Here is a 25,493-nt window from a genome sequence, read left to right as displayed (position 1 = left end):
TGGAGCAGAACTATAGACCTGCTATATAATGATACTATTAGTTCATAATTTTACAATTTCTTTCATCATTTTTACAACAGAAAGCTATTGATCTGGCAAGCAAAGCATCTCAAGAAGACAAAGCGGGAAACTATGAGGAAGCTCTTCGATTATATCAAGCTGCTGTCCAGTATTTTCTTCATGTGGTAAAATGTAAGTGTACGCAAGAGTTGTAATATATGCTTTACACTCTTCTCTGTTCTATATCCTTTGGCATAGCAAAGTGCTGCTATTTAATTGGTGATATAACCATGGAATGCCTAAAGTGTTAAAGGGGTAGTCCAAAGTCCAAATTTTCATACTAAATACCTATCTATTTAATGCCATAATCTCAACTATTTGTAATATACTTGAATTACAAATTCCCTATCTTTCCCTAGCTACGCTATATAACTGTTTTTCTTTTTCCCCACTTCCTTTTTGATGACACTTAGTTTGAAAATCCCAGTGCTTGCTGGTCACTGCCGCAGCCTCTGCCCCTCCCTGAAACGAAGCATCTTCAATGACGCTCATTTCAGGGGCTGGCCTAGTCCTAGCACGATGTGCACAATGACAGCACGCTCTCTGTTGCTGACTCAGATCAGCAGTAACAAGCCAGAAACAGAGCGTGTTGTCAGAATACCCAAGGTACATAGAGCACCGCCCCCGCAAGTGACGTCACTGGTCTCTGTACACCAGGAATTCTGACAATGCACTCTGTTGCTAGCTTGTTACTGCTCATGTGAATTGGCAACAGAAAGCTCACTGTTATTGTGCACATCATGCAGGGACAAGCCCAGTCCCTGAAACGACCATCATTGATGACACTTCGTTTCAGGAAAAGGGGTAGTGACAATGCACTGGGATTCTCAAACAAAGTGTCATCAAAAAGGAGGTGGGGGGGGGGGGGGGGAGAAAAGCAAATAATGAAGATAGGGAATTTTTTAAATAGTTTAGATTATGGCATTAAATATATGGGGATTTAGACTAAAAATTAATTTGGACTTCAGTCCAACTTTTTAATTGTCCACATTTAATGTTTGCGTGTCTGCTGACAACAACATGATAAACCAGTCTGTCAAATACTGGCTACCAATACATGGTGTTATGAAATGTGGCATACTACAATCTTCTATTTAAGAATTTAGAGCAGATAAGAGCTGGCACGTTTTTAAAAGGGGTTGTACAGGCAAAAGGTGCTCTTTACCTGTGGTTTGGATTCTTTAAAAATAAATCATACTCCCTTGCTGTCGCACTATGGGATCAAGTACACACTGTCCTTCAGTCTATGCTGGCAGTGGAAGCAATAACAGCGCCCATCAACCAGCCACAGGTCTGCAGGGACTTGTGGTAGGCTGCGCTGGATCCAATAGAGTGGCAGCATTTTCTTGGACAAACCCATTAAAGGGTTATTCTCAAGTTGTCTTGAACAGCACACAGCTTTCCAGTCTCCTTACTTCCTGTTCTGTTTTGTTTAATGTTTTTTATTCCCTAAGGGTATGTTCACACTGATGGGGTTTTTTTTGAGTTTTTAGAGCAAAAACTCTTCAAAAACCATGAGATTTGATTGGCAAGGTTTTGCTCCCAAAACTCAGCAAAAAAAAATTATGTGAACATACGCTTATTGAAGCTGGCGTCATAAAAATTACTATTTTCCATAGTTTTTTTTTTTCTTTCATTGTTTCCACCCCCCCTCAAATAACCCCTTAATGACGTGAGACATATTCATACGCCCCATGTCATCACCCCCTGTTTAGCGCGGGCTCCGGCACTGAGCCCACACTAAACCGGACACATGTCAGCTGACATGTGCCCGCAACAGCCGCGGGTGGAATCGCGATCCACCCGCGGCTGTTAACCAGTTATATGCCGCTGTCAATCTCTGACAGCGGCATTTAACATCGCCGAGCCTGAAGCGCTTAAGAGCCCCGCCCATCGGTGACCTGATCACGGGTCACCGATGGGTTGGCATGACAACCCGAGTCTGCAGCAGACCCCTGTGGTTGTCATGTCCATACATACAGCGCATACACCATGCTGCATACAGGCAAATCTGCTCATTGCCTGTATGCAGCAGAGCCAATCAGACAAGTGCTGCTTCTAGTCTCCGATGGAGACTATAGAAGCAAGCAAAAAGTAAAAAAGTGTTTTTAAAAATATAAAAAAAAAATAGTTTAAATCACCCCCCTTTCGCCCCATTCAAAATAAAACAATTAAAAAAACAAAAAAAAAACACATACATATATTTGGTATCGCCGCTTTCAAAATCGCCCGATCTATCAATATAAAAAAAGAATTAATCCGATTGGTAAACGGCGTAACGAGAAAAAAAAATCTAAACGCCAGAATTACATTTTTTTGGCCGCTGCAACATTGCAATAACGGGCGATCAAAACATCAGATCTACCCCAAAATGGTATCATTAAAAACGTCAGCTCGACGCGCAAAAAATAAGCAATTACCTGGCTCCAGATGACGAAAAATGGAGACACTACAGGTCTCGGAAAATGGTGCCATTTTTTTTTTTTTTTCACCACTTAAATAAAAAAGAACCTATACATGTTTGGTGTCTACAAACTCGTAATGACCTGGAGAATAATAATGGCAGGTTAGTTTTAGCATTCAGTGAACATGGTAAAAAAAATAAAAAAACTCGGAATTGCATTTTTTTTTTTTTTTTTTTTGCAATTTCACCGCACTTGGAATTTTTTTCCTGTTTTTCAGTACACGATGAGGTAAAAATCAGTTATGGTGTTCAAAAGTACAACTTGTCCCCCAAAAAATAAGCCCTAACATGGCCATATTGACCAAAAAATAAAAAGTTATGGCTCTGGGAACAAGGGGAGCAAAAAGCGAAAATGCAAAAAACTGAAAATGCTCCGGTCATTAAGGGGTTAAACACATGATTTTATTTAATAGGTTATGTGCATATTACACAACAGAAGAAGGAAAAAAAACTGCAAGTTTTTAACATGTTTTCAGGTCAACAAAAAAGCTGCCATGAAGTGTCTGTTAAGTTAGCTGCAGGCTATGTGCTCATGATGCAGAAATGCTCAGGATTTTTTCCTGAGCGTTTCTGCATCTCCCTGGCAGAAAAAACGCATGCGGATTGTACCTGCGGATTGTACATGCGTTTTTTCAGCCAGGGACAAGCGGAAGTGAAGCGTTTTTAGCATGCAATTTCGCATGCGGGTTGCCAAGCGCTTTCCAAGCGATTTTAGCATCACTTGGAAAAGTGCTTGACAAAAGTTGCATGGATTTTATATAGTGTGACCAAGTTAGTTAAAATAAAGACTAAAAATGGTAAAAAATACAAAAAAAAATAAAAAAACACATACTCACCTTCTCCGATGCGTCCGGTCTCCCCGGTGTCTCGCGGTGGTGTAAAAGGACGTTCCATGATGTAATTTAGTCATGTGACAAGTCACTCGACGCCGACGTCAGCGGTTGCGTGACCCGTCACATGACTAAATGACGTCATGGAAGGTCCTTTTAGACCATCGCGTGCTGCTGGGGAGTCAGGACGCATCGCTATGGAGACCGGGGGCCATCAGAAGGTAAGTATAATGTATTTTTTTTATTTTACTTTTTTTTTTTTTTCTTTTACAGGTACTATGGTACCGGGGTCTGGAGGAGAGTCTCCAGACCCGGGTACCTATCCGCACATTGAATCGCTTAATATCCGCATGTGCACATGTAGTCATGTGCAATTCAATTCAAGTTGATGGCGGCAAAATCGCCCCGATTCTGCAAAATAATTGGTAGTGCTGCGTATTTTTCCGCAATGATAATCCGCAACGGAAATTTCCGCAGCATGTGCACAGCACATGCGGATTATCATTGGGGAACATGGCAGGCCTTCTACCAGGCGTTTTTTAAGCGTTTCTGCGGCCGAATTGCCGCTGCGGATACGCTTAAAAAACTCATAGTGGGCACACAGCCTTAGAAAGGTATTTATGTTTGCACTGTTATATATAATATTCTGGAGCATCGTATTTGTTAAAACAGGAGACAGGCTTCAGGTCACCAATAAACATTTTTGCGTAGAGAGAAAAGTGTTGTGTCCAAAATATGTAAAGTATTGTTACAGCCACAATACAAGCTGTTGAAAAAAATACAAGTGTCTTTTTAGAAGTCCTATTTCCCCATTCACACAACTTGGTTGTGGTTTATTAGCCGCATCATTCCCAACAAAGACTGGGAATTATGGGCAAATACAATGCACACAGAAAAACCAATGTATAGGTTTTCCACAGCTAATTTAATTATGGATGGACAATAAGTTTTCTATTTGGTCTAAAAGCAGAATCCGAATAAATGCTTTTTTTTTTTTTTTTTTTTTTTTTTTTTTTTTTTTTTTTTATATTGTTTAACGATTAGTAGTCAGTGGTAGTGAGAACAAACTTTATAGGCAGTGTATGCCTCAGCCTTATAGCAAAATGTGGTGTGCACATACATAGCTTAAAATGCACCCCTCTAAAAAAAAATGCTGAGCTTACAGGAGCAATTAACGTGAACAATAAAATTAAGAGCCATTAGGCATGACTTATAATACATATATGTTAAGTACAACTAGTGTGGTGAGCTATGAGCTAAAGTATTATAGGCCTAATTATTAAAAAATGCAGTGGAACAAACAGATTAACAAGTGTATCTATTAGTAACCCAGTACAACTTGCAATTTCCCACTACAGGTTACAATATGAAAGCTTAAGGGGTTCTCCCATTTGGGCAACAGAGGGGGTCCCCTGTTATTTAACTACTTTTAAGAGAAAAGAGGAAAGGTGTTATCAATCAGCAGTATTTGTATGTTATGGTACAGGCTGATGAAGCTGGCAGTGCCATCACTTGGAGTAAAATTTTACATTCCACTGAAATTGGTACTAAATAAAATGACTGTGCTGCTCTTTACTACTTTGGATGTTACGGAGACTTCCCAAGTTACTGAATATGGCCTCCATGTACATTGTTTCCTATGATATCCAGAAGGGACAATAAAGAAACAGCTAGATGTGTGTAAAAAAAAAAAACACACTTTCCATTCTGCCTGTTCATTTTTTTGTAAATTGCCTAGATCTACCGTAATTAGAATTTGCTTTGTCCTGCAGAATGACAGCTTCCCTGTAAATTTTTTACTCCAGTACATTGATTGTTTTACATTGCATAGGGGAATATTTAGTATTTTATGTGTGACTAATAAAAACTATTTCTAGATGAATCACAAGGTGAAAAGGCAAAACAGAGCATCAGGTCAAAGTGCATAGAATATCTTGACCGAGCAGAACAGCTGAAAGCCTACCTGAAGAAAAATGAAAAGGCGCCCCCAAAACCAGTAAAGGAAGGAGCTCCTCGAGCTGAAGAGAAAGGGTTTGTGTTGAAAGATTTTCTCAAGATGTCTACAATTTATATGCAGTTAGGACACAGAAGTCACTATTGGTGATTATTTTGTGTTTTGAGATGAGTTGTAGTTTTGAATTCCACCATTTATGAATGGGAGCTTTTATGCTGTATACAGTTTAGTACATCAGCGATGGGTGTACTGTGTCTTGCTGCATTGAAATGTACTGTATTTTTCAGACTATAAGACTCCCTGAACCATAAGACGCACCTAGGTTTTAAAGGAGGAAAGTGGACAACTTCTTTAAGCTATATAATAACCTGTTACCTACATACTGGGGACTTCAGTGGCTCATAGTTGCATAGCAAATAATAAAAGTGATCAGCATGCAACAGTGATCCAATATATATCCAGTTTAAGTACTGAGTATATGGTGCCTTAATTTTAATGATTCGAAGCACAAAAAATGAAAATATAAAAAAAAATAATTTTAAACATATAATAAAAGCTATATTTTAATCACGTACCTATTCCCTTTTTCCTTACATTTATAAACACATACAGACACACACAGCTCTACTACATAAACATTTACATACGCACACTCAGACATGCATACATAACACACACTACTCATTCACACATTACAGTTACACACACACACACTACATTACCACATCTTGCAGTTTTTGATCAGGACCTGAACGGAGGACCTGTAAGGTTATTGAACTGCTCATGTGGCAGGTCCTTCAGCTACTCGGCTCTTGCAGCCTCCATTCAGGTCTCGGTACCTTCCTCTTCTGTTCTGCACAGATTACATAAATAAGTGTCAGACAGGAGGAGACAGGGCAGTTATCTCTGTGATCAGGAGGAATGCTGTGTCATTTTTTTTTCTCCATCACAGGAAGCAGCTTCTGGACTATAAGACTCACACACTTTTTAACACAAGTTTTTCTTGTTGAAAAAAATGCGTCTTATAGTCTGAAAAATACGGTACTTACAATTTAATCTTATTATACATATCTCATTTATTTAGAAATGAAAGTGATGATGGCGATTCAGAGGACCCAGAAAAAAAGAAAATGCAGAGCCAACTCCAAGGCAAGTATGGGTCCTTTTATTGTCAGAATTAGGTTAGGGCCACACCACAGTATTTTATCTCATCCGAGAGAATCGGTTTGTCAGTCCTTGAAAATCAGACTGTACTCTGATGTCATCCAAGTGTAGTCCTGCTTTTTTTTTTTTTTCACGGACTCATTGACTTGCATGGCCAAGTGCAATCTGATTGGTTCCAACTCTGGAATGATGCAATTTTTTCCTCTGTCAGAGGAATAGATCAGAAATGTGCACGGCCCCATAGAATAACATTTATCCGAGTGCGATCCTTCGTTTTGATGGATCGCACTCGGACCGAAAATATGGTCAGCTGCATAATCCCTTCGTAAAATAGGGATGCTTTCTTTCATAATTGGTGCACCTGTCTACGGGAAGTGTGTGATGTTGCAGATGAACCCTATTCACTCTTATGGAACTAATCCGAATTGGATTATGATGGATGGTTTTCTGCTATCTTTCAAAACATCGGTCTGTTTTGCTGCAACCATACTCTTCCCATGCACTCGCCTGAACCCGCATATTACGTCTGTTTTAAAATGCATGGTTAAACTCTGATTTCAATAATTTTCAAAAATATCTTCCTGTTTAAATCTGCAAATGAATCAAGTTTATAGAACGGGTGCCCTTGAAAAACGCCTGACTAAACCTGAATTCTTTGTGGTCCCATGATTTGTATTGTTTGTGCTCCTGACATTTATTCATTTTTTTTATTTTATGAGCATAAAAAATTGTATATTCATTGCTTTCCTTGACCTTTGCCGATTTATTTTACAATTGTTATAATGGCTGGTGTCCATTTATGTGCAGGCGCTATTGTCATGGAAAAACCAAACGTCAAGTGGAATGATGTTGCTGGACTGGAAGGTGCCAAAGAGGCACTGAAAGAAGCTGTAATTTTACCAATCAAATTTCCTCATTTGTTTACAGGTAAACACATTTACACCAACACAATCTCATTTTCATGACATTTTAGTTGAAACTCCGCCTAAGGTGGTTCACACATGAGCTCCATGCATGAGCTCCACTGGCTTCATACATGATGCTTTGTTAGGTAGTGTTAGGGTATGTGCAAATGTTAAGTATTTATTTATTGCAGAAATTTCTGCACAACTTCTACATCTCTTGGAAGGAAAAACGCTGCCTAAAATAGGTCTGTTTTTGGTGCAGATTTTTCCCCACTGAAGTATGAGTGAAATCTGCAGCAAAAACGCTGAAAGAATTGACATGCTGCAGATTTAAATCTGCAAGTCAAAAATAAGTAACTTGTGCATGACACTTTAGGATTGTCATTCACTTTGCTGGCATCAGGAAACCTTTCAGGTTTTGTGACAAATATGCCAAAAAAAAATAATGTGACAAATATGCAACATGTGTAAAGGCCCTTGGATGGCAAGTTATCCAATATATGAATGTGTAATTATGTGCTGCAATATGAAAATCTGAAACTATTTACAAAACTGCAAAGTTTCATGTGATAAGAATCAGAAGTTCAGATCCTACTAGATGAATTGTTCTTGTATCTTTTCCAGGCAAGAGAACTCCCTGGCGAGGCATACTTCTTTTTGGACCACCAGGAACAGGGAAGTCCTACTTGGCTAAGGCTGTGGCTACAGAGGCAAACAACTCCACATTCTTTTCAATATCTTCCTCAGATCTGGTTTCCAAATGGCTGGGAGAAAGTGAAAAGTGAGTCAAACTGGTAATCTCCCTCTACTCCAAAGATGTGTTGGCACTTTTTAATGAGGATTTCACAATATATTTCATCTGTATGTCCAGATAAAAAGGGTCACAAACTGCCTGCTATTGTTGGAAATTCAATAATTAACATGTCATAGTGGTGAGCAATATGTGTATTGAACAAGAGTTAGAGGTTGTCCGCTACTATTTAAAATTCCCCCAATGTATTTAAACTGGGAAGAGAAGTTTTTTTGTAATTACCTTGTGTGTTCTTTATTGCATGTGAGCGGCGCTATTGCTGACCGCTCACAGGCATCACGTGACCCCCGGCTGCAGTCTCCTCTGGCATCCGCATATGTCATGTTAAGTCGTGCGTGACCCAGTGATGCGCTCCCCGCTGATTGATGGGCTGTGGGCAATGTTTCCCCATGCGCAACAGCTCCGCATCCACCGTGCGATTTCCCAGTGAATGCATTCATTGGGAAAGCGTGCGGTGGATGCTGGGCTGTGACGCATGGGGGAAACCCCGCTCACAACCCATCAATCAGCGGGGAGCGCATCACTGGGTCACGCCTGCTGCAGCCAGGGTCACGTGTTGCCTATGAGCGGTCAGTGATAGCGCCGCTCACAGGCAATAAAGAACACACAGGGTAATTACAAAAAAACTTCTCTTCCCAGTTTAAATACATTGGGGGAATTTTAAATAGTATTGGACAACTTCTTGAACCACCTGTGGCAGTTCAGACTGAAAATCCATGGCATAAACTAGAAGATCAGCTTTGAAACTTTGCCATGGATTTTCTGCAACTACACATTGCATTTTTCCTTGATGAGGGAAACCTCCACTGCTTAAAGTGAATCTGTCACTAGGTTTTTGCTGTGTAATCTGATAGCAGCATAATGCATGGGCTGAGACCCTGATTCCAGTGATATGTCACTTGCTGACACAATCACTTTTCTCTGCTGCAGTTCTAGCAGTATCAGAATGCTGAGCCCTGTATAACCCCGCCACACCTCTAATTGACAGCTTTCTGTGTATACTGTACATTGATAGAAAGCTGCTAATCAATGGTGGGGGCGAGGTTATACAGAGCAGTTGACTAGGAGGCACAAGACCCCTAGTCCTGTAATGATGATCTTCTGCTGATAAAACACTGATTTTATAGACAAAACAACACACAACCTAGTAATTGACACTTCGCTGGAATCTAGCTCAACATTATGCTGCTCTCAGATTACATGATAAAAGCTGATGACAGATTCCCTTTAAAGTGCATTAACACTAGAACACTGTTTTTTAAAATATGCAGTAGGTGCATAAACACCGTGCTGCTTTTGCGTGCACAGAGTGGTGTTAAGAGGTGCACACTTTTGAACACTTTTTTGAGTGATCAGGGAGGATCACATTCATTTTTATTTAATTTATAAACCAAATCTATATAGGTAGCTATATCCTTTAGAGTCCTATGTTAAATAGGATTTGTTGTAAGGATATATAAATTTTAAACCTTGCTGATTATTGAGTCTTATGTGTATTACAGGTTAGTGAAGAATTTATTTCAACTTGCCAGGGAACACAAGCCTTCCATCATCTTCATTGATGAGGTTGATTCACTTTGTGGCTCCAGAAGTGAAAATGAAAGTGAGGCTGCCCGGAGGATTAAAACTGAATTCTTGGTCCAGATGCAAGGCAAGAGATGTTCATCAAGATTTACAGGTTTCCCATGGCAATTGAAGAAAAATTATGGCAAATCTTCATTACTGATATATTTTTTTTATTATTTTTTTTAGGTGTTGGTGTTGACAATGAAGGTATTTTAGTACTTGGAGCTACAAATATACCCTGGGTGCTGGATTCTGCAATTAGGAGACGGTATGCTAACTTTTTTTCTAATAATATGATTTTTAACTAGGTGCCTACGTGATACAGGATATAACATGCTAGCTACTAATCCATAGTGCAAAACTGAGCAAGGAAAACTGACGGTTGCAGTTATTTTTGGGGTGCAACCAATAAGGTTCACATTCCATAAAGTTAAGCAAAATAATTAATAGTAAAATTCCACTGACAGGTTGAAAAATTTATTTGATTTTATCAAAGTCACAAAACTTATAAAATATGCTTATATAGCCTCACACACATTTTGTCCTGTTCAATAAAGTACGCTCTATTAATTTCATTGGTAAACACTGTAAACCCAAGATAAAACAAAACAGTGGCAGACTTAGTTTTTAAGCATTCCTCCAATACTAAAATAATTTCACATAAATTAAGGTAAATGCTCCCATATATTTACACGTAAATTAAACTGAGACTAAGTATAGTGAAAAGTAAAAAAAAAAAAGACATATGAAAAAAATAAAGAGAATAAAAAAATAATACATACACATATTTGGTATTGCTGCATTCAAAAAAAGTCCAATCTATCAAAATAAAAAAGTAATTAAAGGGAACCTGTCATGTCAGTTGGAGCGTGTAAACTGCCCCCAGGTTGTTGTTAGTGATGCAATATGCATCACTGACATGCTTTTGCATTAAAATCGGTGCGTAATCTCTCTTAAAAATCACTTTATGTACTTATATCTTACTTTCTTGTTTAGTCATTGGGGTGTTTCTTTCTTTCCTTATTCAGTCCGGCTTGTCCCGCCCACTCAATTTGAATTGCCCCCGGTGTGCACCGACGTCGCATGAATAGGCTTGCTGTGGTCACGCTGATGCTGTGACCCACGCTTGCACAATGTGTATTGAACGGCCGAGTGTGCGCAGTGATGAGCGGCCCCAGCGCGTGTACTGGAGACACTCGTCACTGCGCACGCGCGGGAGCCGATCATCGTGGTGACGCGCGGCCGTTCAATACACATTGCACAAATGTGTATTGAACGGCCGCGCGTCACCACGATGATCGGCTCCCGCGCGTGCGCAGTGACGAGTGTCTCCAGTACACGCGCTGGGGCCACTCATCACTGCGCACACTCGGCCGTTCAATACACATTGTGCAAGCGTGGGTCACATCATCAGCGTGACCACAGCAAGCCTATTCATGTCACGTCGGCGCGCACCGGAGGCAATTCAAATTGAGTGGGCGGGACAGGCCGGACTGAATAAGGAAAGGAACACCCCTATGACTAAACGAGCAAGTAAGATATAAGTACATAAAGTGATTTTTAAGAAAGATTACAGCACCGGTTTTAATGCAAAAAGTGTGTTAGTGATGCATATTGCATCACTAGCAACAACCTGGGGGCAGCTTACACGCTACATCTGACATGACAGGTTCCCTGTAAACCCGATCGGTAAACAACGTAAATGAAGAAAATTCAAGAACGCCAAAATTTAATTTTTTTTGGTCACTGCAATACCACCAAAAATGCTGCAACAAGTGAACAAAAGGTTATATCTATCCCAATATTATCAATAAAATTGTTGTTTCACCCTGCAAAAAATAAGCAGTCACAGAGCTCTATCGACCAAAAAATGAAAACGTTAAGGGTCTTGGAAAATGGTGACACAACTCCCCCAGTTTATTTTTATTTTTTTGTAAACTTCAGGGTTTTTTTATTTAGTGGTGAAAAAAAAAATCCGAACATATTTGGTATCACTGTAATCGTACTGATGAGCAAAATCGTATTGCGAGGCCACAATGTACACCGTAAAAATCATTCCCAAAAAGACGTCAGAATTACTATTTTTTTTTTTCACTATTTCTCCCCACTTGGAATTTTTCTCCATTTTTTCAGTACACTATGTCGTAAAATGTATGTCATTTAAAAGTACAACATACAGAAAAATAAAAAAGTTATGAGGAAAAAACAAAAACCGAAATTGGCCATGTCATGAAGGGGGTTAAAAGGTTATTCCTACTTCCAGTCACTGCTGAAACGGAAAGATCTGTCTGTGGGCCACCCCACCCACAAGAGGTGGATGCTCTGAAAATAGCCAAATGGGCTACACTGTTAGCATAATTTCCATTCACTTCTGTGGGAGTTACAGAAGAGAGTGTAGCACAGCCTGCTTGGCTATCTTTTTGGGTGCATAGACATAGTAATTAATGGCTGAGAAAGAAATATCTGAGATTGAAATACCCCTTTTTAAAGAAAAATTGGCTCGATCCTTGATGGGTTAAATTAAATCTGACCAAACACATAAGAATCTGTGTGATAACTGTACAATAATTGGATACATTGGAAGGCAGGAAGAAGTATTTTGGTTTACTGTAAGCTGTGTGCTAGCTTCCATATACAGTGCAGAAATAAGTATTTGATACACTGCCGATTTTGCGAGTTTTCCCACTTACAAAGAATAGAGGGCTTTAATTTTTATCATAGTTACACTACAACTGTGAGAGGCAGAATCTTACAATGTGATTTTCTGGATTTTTTTTTTTTTTTTTAAGGTTTTTACATAATTAATTTGCATTTTATTGCATGAAATAAATATTCGATAAAATAGAAAAACAGAACTTAATATTTGGTATTGAAATCTTTGTTTGCAATTACAGAGGTCAGACGTTTCCTGTAGTTCTTGACCAAGTTTGCACAAACTGCAGCAGGGATTTTGGCCCTCTCCTCCATACAGATCTTCTCCAGATCTTTCAGGTTTCAGGGCAGTCGCTGGGCAACATTGAGTTTCAGCTCCCTGAAACATGACACTATCCATCTTCCCTTCAGTACGGTGCAGTCATCCTGTCCCCTTTGAAGAAAAGCACCCCCAAAGTATGATGTTTCCCCACCATGGTTCACGGTTGGGACTGTATTCTTGGGGTTGTTTTCGTCCTTTTTCTTACTACAAACACGGCAAGTGGAGTTGATACCAAAAAGTTCTATTTTGGTCTCCTCTGACCACATGACCTTCTCCCATGCCTCCTCTGGATCATCCAGATGGTCATTGGCGAACATCAAATGGGCCTGGACATATGCTGGCGTGAGCAGGGGGGACCTTGCGTGCCCTGCATGATTTTAATCCATGACGGCGTAGTGTGTTACTAACAGTAATGTTTGAGACTGCCCCCCGCTCTCTTCAAGTCATTGACCAGGTCCTCCCATGTAGTTCTGGGCTGATTCCTGACCTTTCTCAGAATCATCCTTACGATGATGACGATGATGATGATGATGATGATCTTTTTATTTATATAGCGCCAACATATTCCGCAGGTCTTTACAATTCAGACAATTTACAGACATCATTGTCATTGGGGCTCACAATCTACCTTCCCTATCTGTATGTCTTTGGAGTGTGGGAGGAAACTGAAGAACCCGGAGGAAACCCACGCAAACAAGGGGAGAACATACAAACTCCTTGCAGATGTTGTCCTTAGTGGATTTGAAGCCAGGACCACAGCGCTGCAGTGCTAACCACTGTGCCACCATGCAAGACAGATCTTGCATGGAGCCCCAGATCGAAGAAGATTGACAATTATCTTGTGTTTCTTCCATTTTCTAATATTTATGCCAACAGTTGTTGCCTTCTCACCAAGCTGCTTGCCTATTGTCCTGAAGCCCATCCCAGCCTTGTGCAGGCCTACAATTTTGTCCCTGGTGTCCTTAGACAGCTCTTTGGTGTTGGCCATGGTGGAAAGGTTGGAGTATGATTTGATTGTGTGGACAGTTGTCTTTTATACAGGTAACGAATTCAAACAGGTGCAATTAATACAGGTAATGAGTGCAGAGAAGGAGATTTTCTTCAAGGGCTCATACCCATATGCGAGGAAAACGGACGAGTGCAATCCGATAAAACATCGGATTGCACTTGAACCAATGTTAATCTATGAGTGACATCTCCCCTGCGTTTTTTTTTTTTTTTTCCGCTGAAATCGGACTGATAAAAAAATCGCAGCATGCTGCCTATTGCTGCGTATCTCGGACGAGAATCACCAATATAAGTCAATGGGTGAGTGAAAAAAATCGCATGGCACTCGGACCATGCTTGATTTTCACACACCCCTCTCTTTGAAACCCGGTAATCCATCAGCCGTGAACAGTTAAAACACAGTGGTACCAACAATTTAGAATAGAGAGAATAGCTGTACACACACAGAACAGTTGAATAGAAAGATGTCATTGACATATATAATTAGTACAGTGACTGATTTGGTTACTGTACTTGTCATTTATTTTTAAATTAAAGAATTTAAAAAAAAAATGGTGTGGGGTCCCCTGTAATCTCTAGCAAAGGGTAAGCAGACAGTTGAGGCCAGATGTTTTTAGCCTGTGAAGGGGGTAATACCTATGGAGCTTCCCAGGCTATTAATATCAGCCCCCAGCTGTATACTTGGCCTTTAATGGCTATTAAAATGTGGGACCCCCCCCAAAAAAAATTGATGTGGGGTCCCCCTCTTTTAACAGCTAGCAAAACTAGGCAGACAGCTGGGGGGCTGATATTAATAGCCTAGGAAGGGGCCATGAATATTGGCCCCCTCTCAGACTACAAACACAAGCCCTCAGCCGCCCCAGAAATGGCGCATCCATAAGATGCGCCAATTCTGGCACTTAGACTCCGCGTTGCCCTGTGGTGGTGACAAGTGGGGTTATAGGGCTGGGGTTGATGTCGGCTTATTATGCCAGCTGACATCAAGCCCAGGTTAGTAATGGAGAGGCGTCTATAAAGACGCCCCCATCACTAACCCCATAATGAAAATAAAACTATTAAATAAAAGCACCCAGAATAAAATATTTTATTTGAAATAAACACACTGACTCCTTTAAATAGTTCTAAATTAAACCCTACTTAGCATTATGCCCATTCCTCAGAATCCCATGTCACCTGTAACAAAAATAAAATAATAAACTAACCTCATTTTCACCTTTCCGATGTAAAGAATTTAATCCATGTGTCCCGCGACGGGTCCAGCTCTGCTACATCTAGATGGCAGGCTGCATAGTAGCTGGATGCGACCATCCATTTTTTGGGGGGTCCCCCATTTTAGTAGCCAGGAAAGGCTAAGTATACAGCTGGGGGCTGATATTAGTAGCCTGGGAAGCTCCATGGGTATTGCCCCCTTCCCAGGCTACAAACATCTGCCCCAGCTGTCTGCTTAACCTCTGCTGGAGAATAAAAGTACGGGGGACCCCACGCCATTTTTTTATTTTTAATTAAACAATAAATTACATGTACAGTAAGCCACACATGCAAAACACAGAATATATATCTGAATTTCTGTATGTATCTATAAATCTGTGTGTGTGTGTGTGTGTGTGTGTGTTAGTGAAGAATATTTCCATAGAAAACTATGTGTAAATGACCATTCCCCTATGTAAAAGCCCATGTTAAAATCGCATTGCATACAGATGCTTGGTGTGAAAATCGCATAGCACTCATCCGTTTTTTCGGTCCAGATATCGGAACGTTTTTTTTTCCACACATAGGGCTTCTAAGGGCTCATACCCATAACAAGTCTGTGAGAGCCAGCATTCTTGCTGGTTGATAGGTGATCAAATACTTATTTCATACAATAAAATGCAATTTAATTATGTAAAAATCATACAATGTGATTTTCTAGTTTTTATTTGTAGATTCTGTCTCTCACAGTTGAAGTGTACCTACGAAAAAAATTACATACCTCTCCATTCTTTGTAGGTGGGAAAACTTGCATAGTGTACTCTGCAGTGTATCCAATACTTATTTTACCCACTGAAAATATGATTGTATGTTTGCTTAATTTGGTAAATTTATCTTTATCGTTCTACAGATTTGAAAAGAGAATTTATATCCCTTTACCAGAAGCACATGCCCGGACCGATATGTTTAAACTCCATCTTGGAACAACTCCGAACAGTCTTACGGATTCAGACTTCAGAGATCTTGGAAAAAGAACAAATGGGTATTCTGGTGCAGACATTAGCATCATTGTGCGGGATGCCTTAATGCAACCAGTGAGAAAAGTTCAGTCCGCTACTCACTTTAAAAAGGTATGCTTCTGTTCATTTTATAATTCATTGTTTTTACTATTATTATTCATAACTACCTCATGCTTTTTACTTCCCCCTGTCTGCTCCTGTGCAGATTCTGTAAGTTTTCCTCTAATCATGATTGTAGATAGTGTTGTGGGCTGTCAATTGTAACCGACTGGACACCAGACATGCCACATGAATCTTTGCACTGCCCTATGAAACCTTCTCTGCCCTACATCACCAGGGTTAGAGAGATTAATGTCTGCTTAGCTCTATATTGCAGCCATTAGCTTTGCTAATTATGGCTAATTATTTTGCACTTAACATCAATATGTACAGTGGTGGCCAAAAGTATTGGCACCCCTGCAATTCTGTCAGATAATACTCAGTTTCTTCCTGAAAATGATTGCAATCACAAATTCTTTGGTATTATTATCTTCATTTAATTTGCTTGCAAGGAAAAAACACAAAAGAGAATGACGCAAAAAATCAAATCATTGATCATTTCACACACAACTCCAAAAATGGGCCAGACAAAAGTATTGGCACCCTCAGCCTAATACTAGGTTGCACAACCTTTAGCCAAAATAACTGCGAACAACCGCTTCCGGTAGCCATTAATGAGTTTCTTACAATGCTCTGCTGGAATTGTAGACCATTGTTCTTTGGCAAACTGCTCCAGGTCCCTGATATTTGAAGGGTGCCTTCTCCAAACTGCCATTTTGAGATCTCTCCACAGGTGTTCTATGGGATTCAGGTCTGGACTCATTGCTGGCCACCTTAGAAGTCTCCAGTGCTTTCTCTCAAACCATTTTATAGTGCTTTTGGAAGTGTGTTTTGGGTCATTGTCCTGCTGGAAGACCCATGACCTCTGAGGGAGACCCAGCTTTCTCACACTGGGCCCTACATTATTCTGCAAAATTTGTTGGTAGTCTTCAGACTTCATAATGCCATGCACAGGGTCAAGCAGTCCAGTGCCAGAGGCAGCAAAGCAACCCCAAAACATCAGGGAACCTCCGCCATGTTTGACTGTAGGGACCGTGTTCTTTTCTTTGAATGCCTCTTTTTTTTTTTTTTTCCTGTACACTCTATGTTGATGCTTTTTGCCAAAAAGCTCTACTTTTGTCTCATCTGACCAGAGAACATTCTTCCAAAACGTTTTAGGCTTTCTCAGGTAAGTTTTGGCAAACTCCAGCCTGGCTTTTTTATGTCTCGGGGTAAGAAGTAGGGTCTTCCTGGGTATCCTACCATACAGTCCCTTTTCATTCAGACGCCGACGGATAGTACGGGTTGACACTGTCGTACCCTCGGACTGCAGGGCAGCTTGAACTTGTTTGGATGTTAGTCGAGGTTCTTTCTCCACCATCAGCACAATCTTGCGTTGAAATCTCTCGTCAATTTTTCTTTTCCGTCCACATCTAGGGAGGTTAGCCACAGTGCCATGGGCTTTAAACTTCTTGATGACACTGCGCACGGAAGACACAGGAACATTCAGGTCTTTGGAGATGGACTTGTAGCCTTGAGATTGCTCATGCTTCTTCACAATTTGGTTTCTCAAGTCCTCAGACAGTTCTTTTGTCTTCTTTCTTTTCTCCATGCTCAATGTGGTACACACAAGGACACAGGACAGAGGTTGAGTCAACTTTAATACATGTTAACTGGCTGCAAGTGTGATTTAGTTATTGCCAACACCTGTTAGGTGCCACAGGTAAGTTACAGGTGCTGTCAATTACACGAATTAGAGAAGCATCATATGATTTTTCAAACAGTACCAATACTTTTGTCCACCCCCTTTTTTAGATTTGGTGTGGAATTGTATCCAATTTGGCTTTAGGACAATTCTTTTTGTGTTTTTTCATTGAAGACAAATTAAATGAAGATAATAATACCAAAGAATGTGTGATTGCAATCATTTTCAGGAAGAAACTGAGTATTATCTGACAGAATTGCAGGGGTGCCAATACTTTTGGCCACCACTGTATTTTCTGCTGTTTTGGGGTGCTCAGGCCTTACCGTGTTTTCTTACTAGTTTCATAAGCTTAGAGCTTTCTTCAAATAATAAAGGATACATGGAATAACGTTGTACAATGTAATGTCCAATAAAAACAAAATGTTCTACGTATTGCTTCAGGTATGTATTGTGCGCATTTTTTTGTATAGGATTTCATTTTTATTTTATTTTCAACCGTAACAGGTTCAAGGTAAATCACCACTCGATCCCAATGTAATTTGCAATGATTTACTTACTCCATGTTCTCCCGGAGATCCTAATGCAATTGAAATGACATGGGTGGACGTTCCTGGAAATAAGTTATTGGAGCCAGTTGTAAGCATGGTAAGTTCTGTTTAGCACATATAGTAAGTTACATACAAGTGTACCACCAGATTGAAGGCAGACCAGCTCATATATTAGTGAACTACATGCAGTAATATCCTTTTTCAAGCATTTAAGCTTCACAACAAACCAGAGGTTAGAGAAATTTGCGTACATCTGAAACCTACAAAAACAAACTATGATCTCTTGTATACTGCACAGACTTCTAGGGCAAGTACAGAGCTAGTAGCAGAAGAAATTATGCTGATAATTTTTGTCAGAGCTGTATATACACACACTATCTTAAAAGTTAAGAGACCACTGCACAGTTTTCTACAAATCACCATCTCTACATGTCTGACAGCCATTTCATTCCGGTGTCCGTTGAATTCCAACCAAAGTCCACCTCATTCTACTTAATGTGCTTCTGATTAGGTGATCACCTGAACCAAATCTTATGTAACGAGGGAAAGCATAAAAAACACTGCTGTGGTCTTCATAATCCTCTTACAATAGTACAAGCTGGATGGCAAAACAAGTGCTAGGAATAGCCCAAAAGTAATTTGAATGAAAAAATAACTTTTAACCATGCTAAAGGAGTTGAAAAGAAAAGTCTTGAGTGAGTAAAAGAAGGGCTCAATTCTGGCTTTACTAGCAGAGGGATACAGTGAGCGCGATGTTGCCTCCATCCTTAAAATTTCGAAGACTGCAGTCCATTACAACAAGGTCAAGCAGCAGACATTGGGGACAACAAAGCTACAGACCGGCAGAGGGCGAAAGCGACTCTCCACTGACCGGGATGACCGTCATCTTATTCGAATGTCACGTCACTCAGCAACCGCAGGATGACATCAAGTGACCTACAAAAGGAGTGGCAGCTGGGGTGAAGTGCACGGCAAGAACAGTTCGTAACAGGCTCCTAGAGGCAGGCCTCAAGTCATGTAAAGCTAGAAAAAAAGCCTTTCATCAATGGGAAGCAAAGGAGTGCCAGGCTGAAGTCAGCCAAAGACCATAAGGATTGGACCATAGAGGACTGGAGTAAGGTAATCTTCTCTGATGAGTCTAATTTTCAGCTTTTCCCAACACCTGGTCATCTAATGGTTAGACGGAGACCTGGAGAGGCATACAAGCTACATTGTCTTGCACCCACTGTGAAATTTGGTGGAGGATCGGTGATTATCTCTGGGGATGCTTCAGCAAGGCTGGAATTGGGCAGGTTAATCTTTGCGAAGGACCTATGAATCAAGCCGCATACAAGGTTATGCTTGAAAAACACTTGCTTCCTTCTGCTCAGGCAATGTTCCCCAACTCTGAGGACTGTTTTTTCCAGCAGGACAATGCCCCATGCTACACAGCTAGGTCAGTCACTGTGTGGATGAAGGAGCACCACATCAAAACCCTGTTATGGCCAGCCCAATCTTCTGACCTGAACCCCATTGAAAACCTCTGGAATGTAATCAAGAGGAAAATGGATAGTCACAAGCCATCAAACAAAGAAGAACTGCTTAAATTTTTGTGCCAGGAGTGGCATAAGGTCACCCAAAAGCAGTATGGAAAGCATGCCAAGACGCATGAAAGCTGTGATTAAAAATCATGGTTATTCCACCAAATATTGATTTCTGAACTCTTCCTGAGTTAAAATACGAGTATTGTTGTTTCTAAATGAACAAGAACTTGTTTTCTTTGCATTATTTGAGGTCTGAAAGCACTTTCCTTTTTATTATTTTGACGATTTCTCATTTGCTGCAAATACAAAATTTTTAGCTTTGAATTTCAGACATGTTGTCTGTAGTTTATAGAATAAAACAACAATGTACATTTTACTCAAAAAATATACCTGTAAAGAGAAAAATCAGAGAAAATTGAGAATTTTGCAGTGGTCTCTTCTTGCCAGAGCTGTGTGTGTGTGTGTGTTATATATACAGTATATAAAATCTATTTTATACACTCTCAATAGAATATTATTGTAGCGCTACTGCCGGCGCCCGTTCATTGTGTCCCCTTCCTCCTTCATGTAGACACGCCGGCTTACTCACTGCCCCGGTCCACTGCGCGGTCCCCGGTTTGCTCCTGCTTTCTGCTACTTCCTGGTATGCGCACTGCAATTCCCGGCGGCGGGGGCCGTCCTGCCTGCGCGGTCTGGGCGGGGCCGTCCTGCCTGCGCAGTCTGGATGTGGGTCCACGAACCACATGAGCCGCCTTCGAGCTTAACAATTTTTTTTTTGGGGGGGGGGAGGGGTGCTTTAGTTACTTCCTCCCTTTCTAATTTTTTGATTGACTGGGGCATATCAAGGCTTATTTTTTGCAGGATGCGTTGTAGTGTTGAATAATCATTTTAATATATAATGGGATAAAGGTTCCAAGTGGGGTGGAATTGAAAAAAGTCAGCATTTTCCAGGGTTTGTTTTTACTAGTGTGCAGTAAAAATAATAAGCTGAAAACCTTACTGACTCGTAGAACAAAGTTATGTTGGTCTAATATTAATAGTAATTTTTTTTTCTTTGTTTTACTACCAAAGAAAAATTTGTTTCAGTCACCATATTCTATCAATATTAGCCCCGGGCTGCCATAATAAGCTTCCAGGGATCACATCATGGGGAAGAGGGGCTGATAGCCATTGGAAATTACACCACATTTTCTCCCTTTCCACTCGTACATATTCCCAACTTTTTAACCATTGCCACAGCCAATACACCCACACACTGATGTTGCAGTTCTGCCATACATGTATGCTATGCATAATCCAAGGAGTTAAAGGGGTAGACTGAAACTGTTAATTTTAATCCTAAATGTCTATTCAATGTAATAATCAAATTGCTTTTCTGATATACTTTAAATAAAAACTCCCTACCATTTCCGCTATTCTCCAACTGCTTTATTTTTATTTATTTTTTTAACTTCCAATTTGACATTTTGTTTCAGAATCCACACTGCTTGCTGGGATACTTGCACGAGAGGTCATCAGGAGAAAGGGGCTGCGTTTACTGCCACAGCTGCTTTCCCCACCTTGAAACAAAGAGTCATCAGTGATGTCTGTTTCAGGGGCTGGGCTAGTTTCTGCTCTACTGAGCAATTCTGACGTATGCTCAATAGGAGCTCAGTGTGCAATACTCTTTTTCAATGCTCAGTGATGGTGTGCTCACTCGCTGGTTCTAATGATCAGTGATGAATCGGCCAAGAGCATTGTGAAGGAGAGCAGGAAGAGCAGAGACCAGACCAGCCCCAAGTGTGTTTCGGAGAAACGGGCTGGTCTTTGCTTTCCATGCTCTCCTCGTTTTCTACTTTACAATGCACACTGACAGTTCTCCTTTGCCGGCTCGTCACTTCTCATTAGCGTTGGCAAGGGAGCTCACTGTTGGTGTGCATTGAAAAAGAATATCGCACAGTGAGCAGGGAGGTTGTTCTGAGCATACTTTGGAATTGACAATTGCATGCGCAATAGAGGAGAAATTAGCCCAACCCCTGAATGTCATTTCAGGGTGAGGAAAGCCGGTACAGTAGTGACCACAGCATTTTCCCCCTCATGACATCTCGTTTGAGTATCCCAGCATGCACTGGTGGTTCTTAAACGAGATGTCCTAAAACCTTAAGTTAAAAAATAAAATGAATTAGGGCAGAGAGGGAATAATAGGGACTTATATTAGGGTATACTAGAAAAGTGATTTAGACTTTTAAATAGCCATTTAGGATTAAAATCAACATTAGTTTTGAACTAAACCTTTTAATATGTATAATCAGCAACTACCTAATGTATATTCTGATCTCTTTAGTAATATAACACTTTAGTTTGAGCAGATGTCAAAAAAATCTGCATGTAGTCTCAAGAATCAGAACATCTTCTTTCTGGCCTGCCATCTAATAATTATGATTGCCATAATTTCTTTAGTCTATTTATCAAATTTAGTATAAATAGCAATAAGGGTGAAATTATATCATTGTATTTTAATATGAATCTTATATTAATATTCTTAATATATTTTGTTTAATTGGAGTCGTTCAAATCAAAATTTGTATTTCACATTTGCTGATCTCTGAATCCAGCCTTGAGGGGGAAAAGCCTCTTTTTCTAAATATACACCTCTTTTAATTTCAGCCTGACATGCTTAGGTCACAAGCTAACACCAAACCTACTGTAAATGATCAGGATCTGGAGAAACTAAAGAAATTTACAGAAGACTTTGGACAGGAAGGTTAAGCAGAGTGAAAAAAAGAAATGCAAGGTTGCCTTCAATAGCTTTTCCTGTTTGATATTCCTATTTGTTATGGCACTACAAAATGATTTGCCAGTAAAACTGTTCTCCCAAGTGATACACTCTTTGAACTGTTCTTCTGTATTCTCCTGAATCATCTTATACACTATATATGGCAGACAATATACAAACATTAGGACTTCAGTATGCAGTCTTCAGACATTAGGTCCAACTTAAGGCTTTCAATAGCAAGCCCAACTATTGTATAATTGGAACTCATTACACTGTAAAATGATCTTGTCCGTTCAGCTGGTGGAGACAATTGGCACTTTTAAAAGTCTGAATTTTACTCAACTTACTAATTTTGTTATTTTTTTGTGTTGAAAAGCAGACAAATTTGATTTTGTGCACTCATTCCATTATTTAAGTACCATTTGTTAACAACTAAATGCAATATTTAAGAATTCCGTAGAATGTGGATATTTTTTCAAAGATTTATCAAATTTAAAAAATGCTTTTTTTTTCCAAATCTCCTTTAGAATTTGTATTTTTTTTAAAATACAATAATATATGAATGTATATACTTTGTGTTACTCTTATAGTCTTGGAAAAGTAGCTTCTTAGCTTCTTATACAGTTTATTATGTGTGTGTATATATATTTTTTTACATTTCCAAGTATATACTCAAGTCAATCACATGCCAAAATATTAATGTGGGATTACGGTCTAATTGGAAAAAGTATTTTACAATTGTCTTCCCACTTCAAATTTCGGAGCATAAGAACATTTCCGCTAAATTAAAGGGTAAATCAGGTGTCTGTAGTCAGGTATCCTGCACCTGTCCTACTCATCAGAATGGGACATGCACATGCAAATGTAGATATCTGTACACGTGATGTCATCAGCGCCTCTCATTTCCCAATTTGGAAATGAATTGTGCTGGACTAATCTTTTAATTGCAATTCCATTAGTGGTACTTGATGACAATTTGTTGGGTGAAAGGGATTCATATTTTCTATACTGTAGAGGCCTTGCTTAAATACTCATCTAAAAGATAATTAGAACACAGTAAATGTATGAATTCTGCAACATGATTGTATTTAGCAGGTTTGTAATATTAAATTACATTGTGCCTTTGTAAGTAAAAAGGTAAAAAAAAATTATTACAAAGCGCTCTTTACTTGACTTTGTCTTATTTCAACAGTCTCCTCATGCAATACTATTATCTCCAAGCATGTTAACAAATGGATGTTTCCTGTTTTTTAATGTTTTTTTTTTCTTCTTTTGTGGCACTCATGGCAGTGGGATATTTTTTGTTTTTTGTGTCCATTATTTTATGTGCTGTTTATACATGAAATCATATGGCTGCTGAATCTTCTTGTACACTCAATAAAACTCTATTCTTTTCTGGAGATGTGTATTCATTTTGCATTTGTATACAGACGTGTTGTTAAAACTACATTATGGCCACACTAGTAAAGTATTATTTATTCAAAGTAATATGTTCTGAATAAGGATAATGTATACCTTTTTCTTCATATTTAAGGGTTTAGACCTGTGAAGACCCGGGGTCTTCCGTGGTCGTAATACCACTCAGACAACACAAGGTGAGGGTAAAACAGTGTGGCAATATTTTATTGAACCACCAAACAGACAATAAACACATAGAACAGTCCCAGCAAATACCCAAGGTGGTATAACATTACAGTCTCACCCTTCCGCTGGCGCGCCTAGGAGTAGAACAGCTGCGACTTTGGGACTTCCAGGACCATCTACCTCAACCAGTGGCCCCCCGCTTTCGGCGGGCCCCCATAGAGAGGCGATGGCGGCAAGCTTAGAAAGCTGACAGTCCATCTAGGTACAAGGCCAGGAGACCCGAGGGTCCCACCCTGGCCTCTCCGAGAGTTTCCATGGGACCAGATGACTGGCTGGTCCCAATATGGCTTCTCCGAATGTCGCCATGGGTTCCAGGCAACTGGAGGGTCCCACCTATCAACCCCAAACAACATATCCATGGGGCCAGGTGACTTCATCGTCCCAACCTGGTCTCCCCAAATGTATCATGTAGGATCCAAATCTGTGTCTCTGGCTCTAAACATACTAGAAAGCTGCTGTTCTGAAGAGTGTCTCTGATTCTCTGCTTCTCCTTGATTCTCCTTTCAGCAGGCTAAGGTCATCAGTCACAGGTCAGAGATAAAGGTGCAGGGCTCGCTCAGGTCTCATTGTTTGAGCTATGCAATTAGCATAGTAACAAACATCATTGTTCCCAAACACTGAGTCACTGTCCTTCTCGACCAGCCAAAGAAACACATACATTCAAAGGTCAACACAAAGATAATAGTGTATTTATTCAGTCGTCCATGACAGCACCACGTGAGAGAGAGGATCCGCCCATCAAGGACAGGAAACCTACAGGTTAAAAAGGGCGGCCCTCTCTTTCCGCCTCAGTTTAGGTTTCCTGTCCATGATGGGGGACCTTGCAGGCTTACCTGCAGAAGATGGACTCCTGTCCCAGAGAGGGCCACAGCAGGTGGTTGGAGCCGGTCCGTCTCGGTCCTCTGTAGATGCCACGGCAGGGCTCATGGGGGCGCCTCCGTGAGCGTTGCGGCAGGCGCGACATCGCCTCACGGGAGGTAGATGTCCGCCAGGTGTGGGACCGCTAGCGGGCTCCCCCCCCCCCCTCGCTACCGCTTGCAGGAGATCCAGGTCGCGGCGCACGTGACGGGCGCGACCTTCTGACGCGACTTCCGGTGCGCCGGGCAGGAAGCCCTGTGACGTCACCGGAAGGGGCGGAGCTCGTTTGAATTTTTTGGCGCGAGCAGCTGAACGCCGGGGGATTGAGGACCTGGCGGCGAATAGCCCACCTGGATCCCACCTGGACCTGGGGAGGAAGACCAAGGAGCAGGTAACGCCCTCCTGGGTAAAAAAAAAAGAAACATACACCCACACATGG

The 25,493-nt window shown here is 40.5% G+C and overlaps 1 protein-coding gene across 1 annotated transcript in view; it reads left to right on the top strand.

Annotated features, from left to right (window-relative positions):
* Positions 1-23,952, top strand: part of VPS4B (vacuolar protein sorting 4 homolog B) — a 40,358-nt gene extending 16,406 nt beyond the window's left edge. Inside the window, exons 2-11 of the mRNA XM_073678671.1 lie at positions 81-192; positions 5,232-5,385; positions 6,393-6,457; positions 7,280-7,399; positions 8,002-8,158; positions 9,691-9,839; positions 9,941-10,022; positions 15,835-16,054; positions 18,231-18,371; positions 22,444-23,952. Coding sequence (XP_073534772.1) covers positions 81-192; positions 5,232-5,385; positions 6,393-6,457; positions 7,280-7,399; positions 8,002-8,158; positions 9,691-9,839; positions 9,941-10,022; positions 15,835-16,054; positions 18,231-18,371; positions 22,444-22,545 — 1,302 coding nt within the window. The 3' untranslated portion in view covers positions 22,546-23,952. The remainder of the gene's footprint in view (positions 1-80; positions 193-5,231; positions 5,386-6,392; positions 6,458-7,279; positions 7,400-8,001; positions 8,159-9,690; positions 9,840-9,940; positions 10,023-15,834; positions 16,055-18,230; positions 18,372-22,443) is intronic.
* The last annotated feature ends 1,541 nt before the right edge of the window (positions 23,953-25,493 follow it).

This window comes from Phyllobates terribilis, unplaced genomic scaffold (genome assembly GCF_046119375.1).
Source record: "Phyllobates terribilis strain yellow unplaced genomic scaffold, ASM4611937v1 Scaffold_4__5_contigs__length_816908805, whole genome shotgun sequence".
Taxonomy (NCBI): domain Eukaryota; kingdom Metazoa; phylum Chordata; class Amphibia; order Anura; family Dendrobatidae; genus Phyllobates; species Phyllobates terribilis.
Note: the sequence above shows the minus strand (reverse complement) of the source record. Positions and strands in the feature narration are given on the sequence as shown.